At 46.6% G+C, this 14,424-nt stretch overlaps 2 protein-coding genes across 3 annotated transcripts; one reads left to right on the plus strand and one right to left on the minus strand.

Moving 5' to 3' along the window:
• Positions 1-4,023: 4,023 nt before the first annotated feature.
• Positions 4,024-7,983, plus strand: LOC136527795 (protein IQ-DOMAIN 9-like). Of its 2 annotated transcripts, none has more exons than XM_066520636.1 (6): positions 4,024-4,231; positions 4,881-5,013; positions 6,294-6,437; positions 6,553-6,780; positions 6,925-7,038; positions 7,255-7,983. In XM_066520636.1, the coding sequence occupies exons 2-6, from the start codon at positions 4,939-4,941 to the stop codon at positions 7,696-7,698; spliced, it is 1,005 nt and encodes a 334-aa protein (XP_066376733.1). In that variant the 5' UTR covers positions 4,024-4,231; positions 4,881-4,938; the 3' UTR covers positions 7,699-7,983. The 2 variants fall into 2 exon arrangements, with proteins under 2 accessions (XP_066376733.1, XP_066376734.1); XM_066520637.1 differs by lacking the exon at positions 4,024-4,231 and adding an exon at positions 4,256-4,409.
• A 122-nt stretch (positions 7,984-8,105) lies between these two features.
• Positions 8,106-9,855, minus strand: LOC136527794 (3'-N-debenzoyl-2'-deoxytaxol N-benzoyltransferase-like). Its single transcript, XM_066520635.1, has 2 exons — positions 8,749-9,855; positions 8,106-8,671 (listed from the first exon to the last, which is right to left on the minus strand). Exons 1-2 carry the CDS (start codon positions 9,564-9,566, stop codon positions 8,125-8,127), a joined length of 1,365 nt encoding a protein of 454 aa, XP_066376732.1. The 5' UTR covers positions 9,567-9,855; the 3' UTR covers positions 8,106-8,124.
• Between the last annotated feature and the right edge of the window lie 4,569 nt (positions 9,856-14,424).

Genomic DNA, 14,424 nt, shown 5'->3' on the forward strand with positions numbered 1-14,424 from the left:
ACTTCTTTGCCCAAGGAAGGAATGTTTGAACCATACATGGCCATCAATACCTTCTCTCAACTATTCACGATAATATTTCAAAGTAATAGACTGTTTCTCCAATCACAGATGTCTGAACCATACATGTCTGAAACATACATGTCTAAACCTTTTATTTTGCAGGGGACAATCACAAATGATGTCATTGCTGAATTCTAGTAGTATGAGTATTTGTAGTAGGAAGAATATTTTTTGCCTCCTGAAACATAGATTGTTTTGGAGTAGCTTTTGCATCTATGGTTGAAGTATAAAGTAGAGGGAATTGTAAAGCTCATATGACCAGCATCAAGGTCATATACACATGCCGGATGCCAGAGAACAACAGAACATTTTATGCATCTTTGAATTTGCACCACTCAGCAATACTTTTTATTCAATTTTAGGACAATTTACAACAAAATGACAATCTATAAATTTTGCATGATTTTGATGCTTTGGATACAACCACAAAGTTACACAGTTAGCTCTTACACAAAATACTGCAGACTGTACTTAGAGCATTAGAGATTGAGAGAGCTTCTGGATAATAGTTGTGCTGCAGCTAGTTGAGCTCCTGGACAGCTCCTGGACGAGGTGGAAACGTTGCAGGCCGGCAACGTCTAGGACGACGACGGCGCTCGGCAAGGGACGGCGACAGGGAGACGCGCGGCTCTGGGCGAGGGGATGGCGACGGCGCGGCTCTCCACGATGGGATGGCGACGGCACGACGCTCGAGCAGAAGACGGCGGACGCGATATTCCTATCCATGGGGAGCTCTCGGTAGGGGCTGCCCGTTGCTTTTTAGGCTTAACAGGCCGTGTTATTGGACCACCCCAACGTGCGAACGAGGCAGAGTGCTTGGACTCAGCTGCTCCATTGGATGGCAACGGACGGTTGCGATGGAGTGACTACCGGGAGCTGTCGCAAAGACTGACTTCCGACGATCTCGTTCCTCCAATTCATTGCTCGGTGAGCTCTTTACGCTGTAAGACTGCCCACAATGTATCGTTTTACCGGTGCTTGAAGAGGAGAGAGAAGGTCCAAGCACCGGTGCCGACCATTGCGAGCGATGCCGAGTTCCCAGAAAAATTGGTCACCGAGTCATGTAGAAGCATCGATGCTTCAAACCTCTCTCTGGCAACATGCATGTACATGAGAGAGAGAAATGTGCACAAAGAGAGAGGAAAGCTGTCTACAGTTGTTGCTTTTTACTGTTTAGTGGGTCCTACACGATGCCTGCCTATTGCAGCTTGTCTCCACCGATGCTGAGTTTCTGCTTTTAGTTTTGGGCATCGATGCACACACTGTGGCCAGTCTAAGGGGAGAGCATGAAAAATCTACACCTAAAATAGCACCAACTTTTTTACTCAAAGATTGGAGGACTCAACCTGAAATTTGCCAGTTTCCAGGGGACAATTTCGAAATATACGCTTGTCTAGCGACCAATCTGACAGGTGCACGGTTCAATTTGGCATTGCCACTACGGCACTGCCCAACGTGGCCATCACTTGAGCAGTTGAGATGACATGGCATGCTCTGACACGGGGCAAATATCATCACTAAACATACCTTAACAGCCTTCAAAATGTAGCATTTCTTAACTAGGACTGCAATCTGGGTGGTCCTGCACTACAAGTTCAACCAATAGAATAGTTTGGCTGCACATTATTTTAGAACAAAACAATGGCACTTATCTTCGACTAAAGGAGAACATCATATTTTAAAAAAGAAAATGTGTAGTACTTGTACTTCTCATACATTTTCTTTTATTTGTTGATGAACTGCACTGCACGAGTTGCTCTCATCTGTACCCGCCGTTTTCGGCTGCTGAGGTATCATTTTTCCGAAGCTGCTGATGACACATCATGCGCACATCAACCAGAGACGGTCGCATTACCTTGCATTGCACTCATCGCCATGGCTCGTCACCACTCACCACCATAATCGTACAAAGACACGCCGATCTCGACGTGCTGTCTCTCCACGACAGTACACACAAACAACCACCCCCCCTGCATCTACATTGCATTTGCATGGCTTCAGTTTAGCTTAACCTATGGCGCCTATTGTCGTCTCGTCTAGGGGGGCCAAAAACGGCCGGTTTCCTGCAGGAAGAAAGCGTGTAGTTGGCTGCAGCAAGGCATCAGCAGACGTGCGGCCAATCACCGATTCACCGGCGGACCAGGCGCGGCCAGTGATTAGCTCCCGCGTCGCTGTTGGTGTAGGCTGTGAGGCAGGGGAAGGGAACAACACCAGCCCACCAACCGTTGGAGACTAGCCCAGCCAGCCCAACGTGCTCGTCGCGTCCCTCTTCCTTTTTTCGGCAGCTTCTCCAGGGGATTTCAGAGCAGAACTACCTGGCCGCCGTGCTGCGTGGGTTAAAGGGTTCGCAGCTGGAGGCTGGAGCTGGTCAAGTCACTGCGCCCGGACAGCAATGGTCGTCAGGGAAAAAAGGGCAGTGTTGTTTTGTTGTGTTCACATTGTAGACTTCAGCCCCATTTGGCACGGCTCATCCAAAATGGCTTCACCGGTGAAGCCAAAGCCGGTGAAGCAGAAAAACTGGCTTTTTCCGGCTTCTAGTTCATTTTAACCCTAACTTACAAAACGGCTTCACGCTACAGTACCTTAATTTGCGTAAAATAGATGAAGCCGAAGCCGGCATAAGCCGTGCCGAAGAGGCCCTTCTAGTCTACTCTTCATGTCCAGAACAGGGAAAAAAACGATCCATTTCTACTTCTGGAGACCAGAACGACGACATGTGTGTTGCGGTCGGTTGCACTGCATTGTTGCAACCTCTGAAGGATGGCCGATCGCAGTCTTGACTGCAAGTCTGATCTGCACTGCACCAAGTGATCCGCCAAAAATGCTCCACCTCTGATCTCGAACGCGAATGACATATGCTCTGCTGTAGCCTGTAGTGGTGCCTCTGAAGATGGTCCAGCAGAGTCTTGTAATGCAAATGCAAATGCCCATCCTAAACCTGGGAGAGCTTCAAGATTGCCCGCTGGTGAACAGTCACCACTGGCCTAGAGTTGCTGTTCACCATTCACCAGCCAGGAGATGAGAAGTGCCAGGACCATTACCTGCCAATTAGTACCTCTATTTTTTTTTTTGAAAACAATGGCAGGAGCTCTGCCTTTCAGTTAAGACGAATGAAGTTTATATACAAGCAAATGTAGCCAAGCGTGGCGCCAAACACCACGAAAGGCTAGCCCACGCACGCAACGCGGTAGAGTACACACTACCATAAGTCATCGTTGCCGAGCATGGTTGCAAGGTAGCCAGCAGCTCCGACTTCCCATGGCAAAACACCAACGACCCATCCTAAGATGTCAGACCAACGGGCCCGAAGCAGGAGGCAGCAACAGATCATCGTTGCTGAGCTCAACGGCTTCGCGAAGAGGAGCTCTGACTTCCTGCCTTGATCCCACGCCCCGCCCGCAGCGATTGCCGAGGCCTCTAAAGCTAAAACCCAGCCATCGGAGAAGGAGGGTTCGACCCGCGTCATCGTTGCCGAGCTACATCCCCTGATGCAGCAGCTCCGACTTCACGATGCAGAACTTGTCGTCTCGCGTCAACCGGGTCCCGAGAGGCGGGGGACATCCGCCAAAGGAGACATCACGTCCAAGATGAATTTCTACAGTGACGCCAAAGGGTACGACGACTTGACTATAACCTCTATTATTGCTCACACTTCCCTTTTAACTCGACAGTTTCTCAGGTTTCTTCACATGAGTGAACAATACTAGTTCAATAGTAAAAAAAAACACAACTGCAGTCTCAATCCTGCTGCTCTTCCCAAGTGGGTCATTAAGGAGAAGTCAAGGTGAAGCTGCCTCCTGTCCCCATTTTTTTACTGTCAAAAAAGTTGCCACTAACACTGCAATCAAGCAGTAATTAAATTGAAAGTCAGCAAGTCAGTGGGTCAGTGGCGAGGAGGGGGGAGCCACGAGTAAATAAAGAAGGTAACGTGGGAGCAATTGGACAAGGGACTTCATCTGTACCTATATCTAACTCCAGCCCTGCACCTTTCCACCTTCCCTCCTCTCACCCCCCTCCCCTCCCTCTCCGAAAACTGGAGAGGAAGGAGATCCATTGCTTGCGATGGGTGCCTCCCGTCTCTGACCTCCGACCTCTGCTGCCTTCTCCCCACTACCTGACAGCTACTCCTGATCGGATTCAGGCTAGGTCACAGCCCTCCTCTGAAACTCAGGTACTTAGTTTCTGCTCCTCTGTTCCCTGGTCCTGGGCTTCCTTCCCTTCTTCTTCTTGGTCTGGTTCTGCTCTGGGTTTACGAGGGGTGCCTGCTTTCTCTGTCCTCCGATGGATGAACAGAGGATTCGATGAGCAGCCATGGGCTTTTTCCCCTGGGGTTTGGTCTTCTTGGTCAGGTTAGAAGGAGAAAGCCGCAACCTTTCTTGCAGGAACCTTACCAGTTGTGAAAGATTTCAGAGGGTTCTTGAGTTCCGTTTTATTACTCATCTTTTCGATTTAACTTGGGTGTCCATTCTTGTTCAATTTGACCAAGTGCCTGTCTCAATACGGTTTTCTGGAGATTGTCACCAAAAGAAAGTTCATGTCTCATGGTTATTAGTAATTTTCTTGTAGATATTCAGAATCAGAAATACTTTGACTGCTTGTTTACTTCAAGAAGTTTTTGCTTTTTTACTCAAGGCATAGAATCAGAGTTTTAGAGAGATTCAGAACGAGGCTCTAGACTTGCTTCATCTGTAATTATTTTCTGCGCTGTGACTGTGGTCAACGCATGTTGCACCATCACGTGGAGTCATTATTCTTTTGAAAAAAATTTAAACAAAACATACTAGCTAATTTATTCCCCTTCGTTTTCCTTGTGATCTAAGCAAGCGGACCTGAATACGAATTGATCTCTGTGGTGCAACCAGCAACCCCGTTGAAGCCATGGGGTCTGGGGACTGGTTCAAGACGATCATCAGCAAGAAAAAATCGAAACGGGCAAAGTCAAAGCACGCAAAGGTACACTCCATCATCCTCCTTCCTTTCTTTGCCAGACTCGAGAAATTAAAAAAAAGGTAGCCTTTCTAACCCATTTTCCAAGCCCCTCCTGTCCTGGATGTCCTGTACACCAGCTTGCCTTGCATGCCCTCCAAGCAACCTGAAAAGTGATGCCATTCATTCCATTCCATCATTAGGAATGGCCAGGGCAAGTGGACACACTATCATCTGAGCCAACTAGGTGTACTGTTGCTGTGCTTGTGCTAATCATAATTAGAAAGTTGGGCTGTAAGGAAAGCTTGGTTTGTTGGTACTTGGTAGCAATAATGGAAGGTTAATGATGCTGACTTGTTAGAGTTAGCCAGTTAGGTGCTACCTTCAGGATAAGACCTTTCTGCATATATGGATGTACTTGGTTGCTCCTAATTGGGCCCATCAACTGACAGCAGGAAATCATAAATCTTCTACTTGGAATGACTAATTGTATATGCTAAATATCAAAGCATTCTTTTTCCTTGAATAGTTGAATTGTTTACTAGGCAGTGCCATAACCCATTGCTTGTTTTCTCCGGTATTGCTTTAGGATGTGATCTGGCATTTGACAACGTTTTCGGTTTGATTCAGTTGCTGAAATTCAGTAAGATGTGTTATCTTTAAGTCTCACCTTTGAATCTGAATTGGCCATTCGGAATAATTTGACTAATGAATCGATCTGTGATGCAATTTCTAATTGTCATTTTTTCCTACATAAAAATTTGGAGATCAGAAATTTTTACTTGGGTAATGATTAATTGAATATGCTAAATATATTTTCTCTTTGAATAGTTGAGTTGTTTACTGGTTATGTCACGGTTTCTTGTTTTCTTCTATGTTGCTTTGTGTGGTCTGCATGGCACCCTATAAGAACCCGTGTTTATCATTTATTAGGAATGTCTGCAGTTTTTGTTTGATTCTACCAAAGTCCACTGAGAGTTGTTATGTTCAACTCTTTTTGGACTTGGACTGGCTAGCCAAAGTAATTTTTACAACTGAACTGATCCTTCATGACTCTTTCTGCCTATATCAATATTCAGAGGTCAGGTGACCTAATGAAACTTTACTAGTCCTACTAGTTGACACGATGGTTTATTTTTTGTTGCTACCTAAGAATTATATGCACCCATAGCTACATTAACTGACGAATATTGTTCAATGAGTGTGTTGAGAGAATATTGTGCCAATGATTATTAACTTCCAGCCGTTTTGTTCCATCAAAAAAAAAACTTCCAGCCGTTTTCATATATTTCCTTTTGCCAATGAAGCTCTCTGGTCACGTAACAAATGGAGGCAACCAGACAAATCAGAAGTTAAATGGCCCTTCTTCCAGTAGTGACGACCATGAAGACAATGCAGCACTAGAGGAATGGGCTGCTACTCGCATTCAGAATGCGTTTCGGAAATACAGGGTAACATGAATCATGGATAATATGGATTGCACTACCGTTACATTGACTACTGAATTGAGATATTTTGCAAACAAATTGTTTACCTTTTATGGTACTGCTCATTACTTACATGCAGGCAAGGAAGACCCTGCGTTGTCTCAGGGGAGTCAAAAGATTGCGTGTTGTCGGTCAGGCGAAACCGGTTAAGAAGCAGACTGCTGCCACGCTGAGTTACATACAGTCTTGGAACAAGTTGCAGTCAGAGATAAGAAACCAGCGTGCTTTCATGGTCACCGAAGGGCGCAACAGGAAGAAGAAGCAGGAGAACCAAATGAAACTTGAGGCAAAACTCCATAATTTGCAGGTGAGTTTTAAGTTTTAAGCCCAAGAGCCATTTTCCTTGTAAATTATTTTTGCTTACCCTTTCATCAAGTAACTATACTAGAGAAACTAATCATTTTTATCTGATGACATTGCATTTTATTCGTTTGTTCCCATCTTTTATTAGGTTGAATGGAATGGAGGTTCAGATACTATGGATGAAATACTTGCTAGGATACAACAACGGGAAGAAGCAGCAGTGAAACGTGAGCGAGCCATGGCGTACGCGTTCAACCATCAGGTTTAAACTTACTAATTCAGTAATTCTGGTGTTGTAACTCATTCTATTATAGAAAACCACATTTAAGATTCAAATTAATATATAATAATCAATTTTCCATTTAAAATGTGGACGCATGGCTTAACTCTGAACCCATTCATAATTTGTTAAGAGAAGAGCAGCATTATGAGTGCACCTAACAGTGTGAAGACAATGATGTACTTTACCCTTTGACAGTGGAGAGCAAGGTCTGCCACAAGTCTTGGAAACTTCAGCTATGAAGTCGGCAAGGGTGGCTGGGGCTGGAGTTGGATGGACCGCTGGATCGCAGCACGACCATGGGAGCCGCGATCCTTGGTCCATCCTGAGAACCCGAAGAAAGCGCAGGCAAAGAAGGAGAACAGCAGCACAAACCCATCAGCTCTCAAGCTGCAAGGCTCTATTACCCTAAGCAACAATATCAATGACCGGAAAGCCCCTAAAAAGAAGCCATTGCCTTCACCTTCTCCTACTGATCAGAAGAAGCCATCACCGTCGCCTCCTTCTGATCAGAAGAAACCAGTACCGAAGGAGCATAGAGCAAAGGCAGGTGGCACTCCTCCAAAACCAAAGCCCAAGGATATGAAGGGGAGCCAAGAGAAAAAGCCGCAGCAGAAAGTGGCTCCTTCGGTCAGCGCATGAAGCTTGCTGCTGTGAAAATGGTTAGTGATCATGTAAGATACTACATCTTGTGAAGTCCTCTCGTGTTTATCACTCATACTTGTATGTCTTCGTTTTTGTTTTATGGTGATATGGGACGAGGAGTGTCCAATCTAGAATGTGCTTGGTTTGAGCGATTGCGCACATACAACATATCTGATGAGAATTGTTTTGGTTAGGACTAGGATCTCTGTTATTCATTGTTGTGCTGTTGTAATAAGACTTGCCTGGCTATCTGCTTGAATGGAAGGTCTTGTTGGAACAAAATGTAAGTTCGTTCTCTGTCCATAACATTAGGATCAAATGGAAATCAGTCGTATGTATATTTGATAACTATTTATTCAATCCAGATTAGGATTAAATTCAAATTTGATGCAGATAATTATGTTTCCCGTATCTCTAACAAGTTCACAGCTTTCCCGCTGAGCTCTGCTGCTGCGGCTGCAACAGCAGCTCCTGCATTTCCTCTCTGAAACCAGCTACCGCCGTGCGTTGCAGCGCGATGAACACCTTGAACCCTCCCCGCCGCCGCTCATCCCCCGCGCCGTAGGGCAGCAGGAAACATGGCTCCGTGCTTCCGAGGATCCTCCACGAGAGCGGCAGCACGGAGTCGGGCCCGCCCCACCCGAAGTCCACCTCCCCGTGGCCGAGCCGCCGCCAGTCCGTGAACGCACTCACGGTGCCCGCCGTGATCCCGTCGTGGCGGTGCAGCTCCTGGAAGTCGACGTAGGATCGCACGTACTCGTCGTCCACGTCCTGCTTGCTCTTCCTTATCAGGGCGGCGGTTGCCGCCAGTGGCTGGGCGACGAGGTCGCAGGCGGCCAGGGCGACGTACACCGGGACGCACACGTTGCCCCAGTACCCGTCGGGGAGCGGCGGGTCGACGAGCTTGCTGATGTTCATGGAGTACACCATCTTCACCACCTCGCCAGAGCTGGTACCGTTTGCCTTGACCCTGGTCGCCGATCCACGAGCACGGTGAGCATCTTGCTGCGATCTGAATTCTCCGACAGGTGGTGGAGGTGTGCTTACCTGGCGCGCCAGATGAACGCGGCGACAACCTCGAAGGTCGTCAGCTTGACGCCAGCCTCGTCGGCGATCCGCGCTCTGAGCGCCTCCACGCGCGCGTCGCTCACGTGGAAGCATTCCCTCGTGAGCTGCCGCTGCTGTTCGCGCCACTCCCCCTCGGCTCCGTACGGCCCACACCGCGCGACGCCACCGTCGAGCGCGAGGACGCGGTCGAACACCTGCGTCGCGACGCGCGGCGGGTGCCTCGGCCCCAGCAGCTCCCGCCGCTCCCACACCGGCGCGACCTCCGGCGGCCCCTGCCCCCGCGCGAACAGCGCCGCGGCGGCGAGGAACTTGGTGGCGCCCACGCCGTCGCAGAGCGCGTGCGCCACCCTCATCCCTAGCGCGACGCCGCCGCACGCGAACCGCGTGGCCTGGAGCGCGAGCGCCGGGGTACCCGCGGCGCCGTCCTCCGGCGGCGCGAGGCGGTCGAGCAGCGGCGAGCCGGGGCAGTCGGTGTCGACGTCGGCCGCCGACAGACCGGACTCCGCGAGGACGATGGGCACGGTGCCAGCGCCGACCACGACGTGGCCATCGCGGAGGCGGCCCGCGAGGGCCGGGAAGAGACCGAGCGCGGCCTCGAACGCGGGCGGGAGGACCGCGTGGGGGTCGATGGACGGCGGGGGAGGTGGGAAGAAGCGGAGCGTGCGGAAGGTGACGTCGAGCGCGTTGCGGTCGGCGTCGAGGCCGGAGAGCGGGAGGGCCGCGTGCTGCGCCGGGGCCGGTGGCGGCGACAGGCACACGGTGTCCAGAATTCGCAGTCGCAGTTGCTGTGGCTCCATGGGAGGAGCGCGCTTGAGCCGCCGTTCGAGCTGGAGAGCGACTGCGTCAGTGCAGCGACAGACTGACGAGTGCTGTACGGTTCGGCGGCCGTGTGAGAGTTGGATCGTGCGCCGCGGCAATGAAGACGACGACGAGCAGCAGGAGCTGTCGATGTTTAAAGCTGTCAAAACATGGAGGAAGTAGTAGGTGGCATGGCAGATTGGCAAGATTTTGGTGAAATGTTTTGCGGTTTCACAAGGAGAAGCGACGTGGAAGCACAAGCGCCAGTAGTCCAACAGCAATGGCGGACCTCAGGCAATTCGTTTCCATGCGTTCTCTGTCCCCTCGATCTCGGTACAGTGTCGAAGGAAAAGGGAAAAAAATCCATTTTACTTAAGTACTATTGTCATTTTTTTCCCTTAGAAGAGACCGCAAAAGCTTTGCCGTGATTTATATTAGACGAAGAAAATAAAAAACAAAAGTTATCCTCTTTTTTTTAGCGAAGACAGGACCCAAAAAACACCAACTGAAAAAGTGCACCACTCGACTACATGCTCAACCTTGAGCCAACTTGATAAAAAAAGACCCTACTAGCAACTTGACTATCTGACAACTTCAGCAACTACTATAATGCTCAGGGACGGGGCGTTCATCCGATGGGACGCCGCCTTCCTAGGCCTATGTGGCCCACCAAGCCAGCCTCTTCCTCCTTACGTCTCACTCTCTCAAAAATATCTACCAACTTCTGAAAGGTCCTAATGGCTAGTGGGGAGGTGAATAGCCTAATAAAATTTCTATAACAACATTTAACAAAATAGTTAGACAATTATAAGACGAAGCAAATGTTGCGTTAGCCTACTCAAAATGCAAGCCACCTACCACAATTCTAGTTTAGATAGTGTCGAATCACACAAGAGCTATGACACTACCCTATGTTAGTGTGCTCTCAAACGCTAACTAAAGAGCCACACCAACCAAGCAAGCAAACTCTCATAACTAGCTACACTAAAGAGCTTGTCAACTAGTTTGCGGTAAAGTAAAGAGAGTGATCAAGAGGGTTATACCGTCGTGTAGATGAAAGAACCAATCAATCACAAGGATGAATAACAATGAAGACCAATCACCTCGGAATCAATGATGAACATAATGATTTTTACCGAGGTTCACTTGCTTGCCAGCAAGCTAGTCCTCGTTATGGCGATTCACTCACTTGGAGGTTCACGCGCTAATTGGCTTCACACGTCAAACCCTCAATAGGGTGCCGCACAACCAACACAAGATGAGGATCACACAAACCACGAGCAATCCACTAGAGTACCTTTTGGCTCTCCGCCGGGGAAAGGTCAAGAACCCCTCACAATCACCACGATCAGAGCCGAAGACAATCACCACCCTCCTCTCAACGATCCTCGCTACTCTAAGCCGTCTAGGTGACAGCAACCACCAAGAATAACAAGCGAAATCCACAGCGAAACACAAACACCAAGTGCCTCTAGATGCAAACACTCAAGCAATGCACTTGGATTCTCTCCCAATCTCACAAAGATGATGAATCAATGATGGAGATGAGTGGAAGGGCTTTGGCTAAGCTCACAGGTTTCTATGTCAATGAAAATAGCCAAAGGTGTGAGCTTCAACCGGCCATAGGGCTTAAATAGACGTCCCCATGAAATAGAGCCGTTGTACTCCTTCACTGGACACAACACGGGCTGACCGGACGCTGAGCCCCCAGCGTCCGGTCGCTCGCAGTCAGCCACGTGTCCTGACTTCAACGGTCATCAGTCTTGACCGGACATAGCGCTTGAGTTGACTGGACGCTGAACACCAGTGTCCGGTCATTTACAGTAAGGTTCCAAAACCAACTTTTACTGACCGGACGCGTCCGGTCATGCTCGACCGGACCCTGCCAGCGTTCGGTCACACTGTGACTACTTACTGTGTTGACCGACAATACGACCGGACGTAGCCCTTCAGCGTCCGTCGCTGAGCGACCCAGCGTTCGGTCAGTTGACCGACGCCAGCATCTTTGTGACCAACTCCATTTCACCTCTAACTTCTTCACCCTTGCTCAAATGTGTCAACCACCAAATGTATCACCTTGTGCACATGTATTAGCATATTTTCACAAATATTTTTAAGGGTGTTAGTTCTCCACTAGATCCTAAATGCATATGTAATGAGTTAAAGCATCTAGTGGCACTTTGATAACCGCATTCCGACACGAGTTTCACTCCTCCTAATAGTACGGCTATCAAACCTAAATGTGATCATACTCTCTAAGTGTTTTGATCACTAAAACAAAATAGCTCCTATGGTTTATACCTTTGCCTTGAGCTTTTTGTTTTTCTCTTTCTTCTATCCAAGTCCAAGCACTTGATCATCACCATGGCATCATCTTCATCATGCTATGATCTTTGTTTGCTTCGCAACTTGGAGTGTGCTACCTATCTCATGATCACTTGATAAATTAGGTTAGCACTTAGGGTTTCATCAATTCACCAAAACCAAACTAGAGTTTTCAATCTCCTCTTTTTAGGTAATTGATGACAACCCTTATACAAAGATATGAATTGAAATTGAATTGAATCCATGTTGCTTTCCCAAGCATATTTACCATATGTAAAAGGATATGGACAAGTTTCATAAACCCCAAATGGTAGCAATTGCTCCCCCTACACATGTGCTAAGAGTTTGAATTATAGCTTGCACATATGCTTAGATAGGAAATATAGGAGTCAATGTCTACCACATGATGCTAAGGTATAAAAGATGGACATTTGAAGCGTGATACCAATCGGAGTGCACCAATATACCATCTTTAGCACCATGGTTAGCTCAATACCACTTAGAAATATTTGGAAATAAAATCACTAGATATCCTATGCATGCTAGTTTTCATTTCATTATTCAAACCGACAACTAGCATACACCACATAAGCATAGATATGGAATTTTAAGACTTGTGCCATGCAAACAAACATATGAAATGCACATTCAAATACACCATACAAGTTCATGAGCTTGCTCCCCCTACTTGTGTGCTCAAAATTTTAGTTGATCCATTTCTTTTGTCATATCTCTTCCTTTATGATATTTCTCCTCCTTTTTCACTATCTTTACTACTATCTTTGTTTCTCTCCCCCTTTGTCATCAATGACCATAAAGGTTCAAAATATAGATAGTATTACTTGTAGGGTCGAGATTATCAATGTCAATCAATGGGGTGAGGAGCAAAGTTCCGAATTTGGTTCAAACTAGAATATATGCCAAAGATATTTAACTCGGTTTGATCCAAGGACAAGATTCTTCATACCTCCAAATGAGGGTTATCTTATACCATGTTGAGTTAAATATTTAGAGCTCATTTTCTAGATTAAACACTAGGTTTACAAGCCCATTAACATGACATATGCTATCACTAGATCAAGTCAAACATAGAAGCAATAGTGATATCATATAAACATCAAATTCATTTGATTTTCATGAATGGGCCTAATAAAATAGAGAGATGTCTAGATGCACTAAACATGTCCTTAGTAAGGATATATGCCATGCCAATCAACTTTTACCTTGGATAGCTCGAAGGAGAGGCATGTCATATAAGTGGGGGGGTGCATCAACACATAGTTGAGAAATCAAATATGTTCAACTCATTCCTTAGCTTGCAAAACCTTTTCTCATCCAATGGCTTGGTGAATATATCGGCAAGTTGATCTTTGGTGCCTACACTCTCAATGCAAGTGTCCCCTTTTTATTGGTGATCTCTTATAAAATAGTGGCGAACATATATGTGCTTAGTTCTTGCATGTTGAACTGAATTGTTGGTTAGCTTGATTGCACTCTCATTGTCACATAGCAATGGTACTTTCTTGAATTTGATTTCAAAGTCACCCAAAGTGGCCTTCATCCAAAGTATTTGTGCACAACAACTACCGGCGGATATGTATTCGGCTTCGGCGGTTGATAATGCAACACTATTTTGCTTCTTTGATGACCATGAAACAAGTGATCTTTCCAACAATTAACATGTGCCCGAGGTGCTCTTCCTTTCAACCTTCCATCCCGCATAATCTGAGTCAGAGTAACCAACTAGCTCAAACTTTGCTCCTTTGGGATACCACAAACCAACATTTGGTGTATGCTTCAAGTACATCAATATTCTCTTTGTAGCCTTCAAATGACTTTCTCTTGGTGAGGTTTGAAATCTTGCACACATGCATACACTAAATATGACATCCGGCCTTGATGCGGTCACTAGAGTAGGCTTCCAATCATAGACCGATATAATTTTTGATCCACCATATTGCCACTTGCATCACTATCCAAGTTGTCATTTGTTCCCATTGGTGTGCTGATGACTTTGCTATCAATCATGCTAAACTTCTTGATCATGTCCTTGATATACTTGCCTTGACTCACAAATGTACCATTCTTTAATTGCTTGATTTGAAGACCAAGGAAGTGACTCAATTCTCCAATCATGGACATCTCAAACTCATTAGCCATCATCTTTCCAAACTCATCACAAAATTCTTGATTTGTTGATCCAAATATGATGTCATCAACATAGATTTGCAATATAAATAGATCTTTTCCAATCTTCTTGATAAAAAGAGTGGTGTCAACTTTGCCCATTGTGAACCCTTTAGAGAGTAGGAAATCCCTCAATATCTTATATCATGCTCTAGGTGCTTGCTTTAAGCCATACAATGCCTTTTTCAACTTGTACACATGGTTGGGCTTCTTATCATCTTCAAAACCGAGAGGTTGCTCAACATATACTTCTTCATTGATGTAGCCATTGAGAAATACACTCTTAACATCCATTTGATAGAGCTTAATGTTGTGGGCACAAGCATAGGCTAGCAAGATTCTAAT

The sequence above is a fragment of the Miscanthus floridulus genome, chromosome 19, assembly GCF_019320115.1.
Source record: "Miscanthus floridulus cultivar M001 chromosome 19, ASM1932011v1, whole genome shotgun sequence".
NCBI lineage: Eukaryota > Viridiplantae > Streptophyta > Magnoliopsida > Poales > Poaceae > Miscanthus > Miscanthus floridulus.

Excerpts from the sequence above, each read along its gene's own strand:
- LOC136527795 (XM_066520636.1), top strand. The coding sequence starts at position 4,939 with ATGGGGTCTGGGGACTGGTTCAAGACGATCATCAGCAAGAAAAAATCG. Across the intron at positions 5,014-6,293 it reads CAAAGTCAAAGCACGCAAAG|CTCTCTGGTCACGTAACAAA; the intron begins GTACACTCCATC and ends TTGCCAATGAAG. Across the intron at positions 6,438-6,552 it reads ATGCGTTTCGGAAATACAGG|GCAAGGAAGACCCTGCGTTG; the intron begins GTAACATGAATC and ends ACTTACATGCAG.
- LOC136527794 (XM_066520635.1), bottom strand. The coding sequence starts at position 9,566 with ATGGAGCCACAGCAACTGCGACTGCGAATTCTGGACACCGTGTGCCTG. Across the intron at positions 8,672-8,748 it reads GCGTTCATCTGGCGCGCCAG|GGTCAAGGCAAACGGTACCA; the intron begins GTAAGCACACCT and ends ATCGGCGACCAG.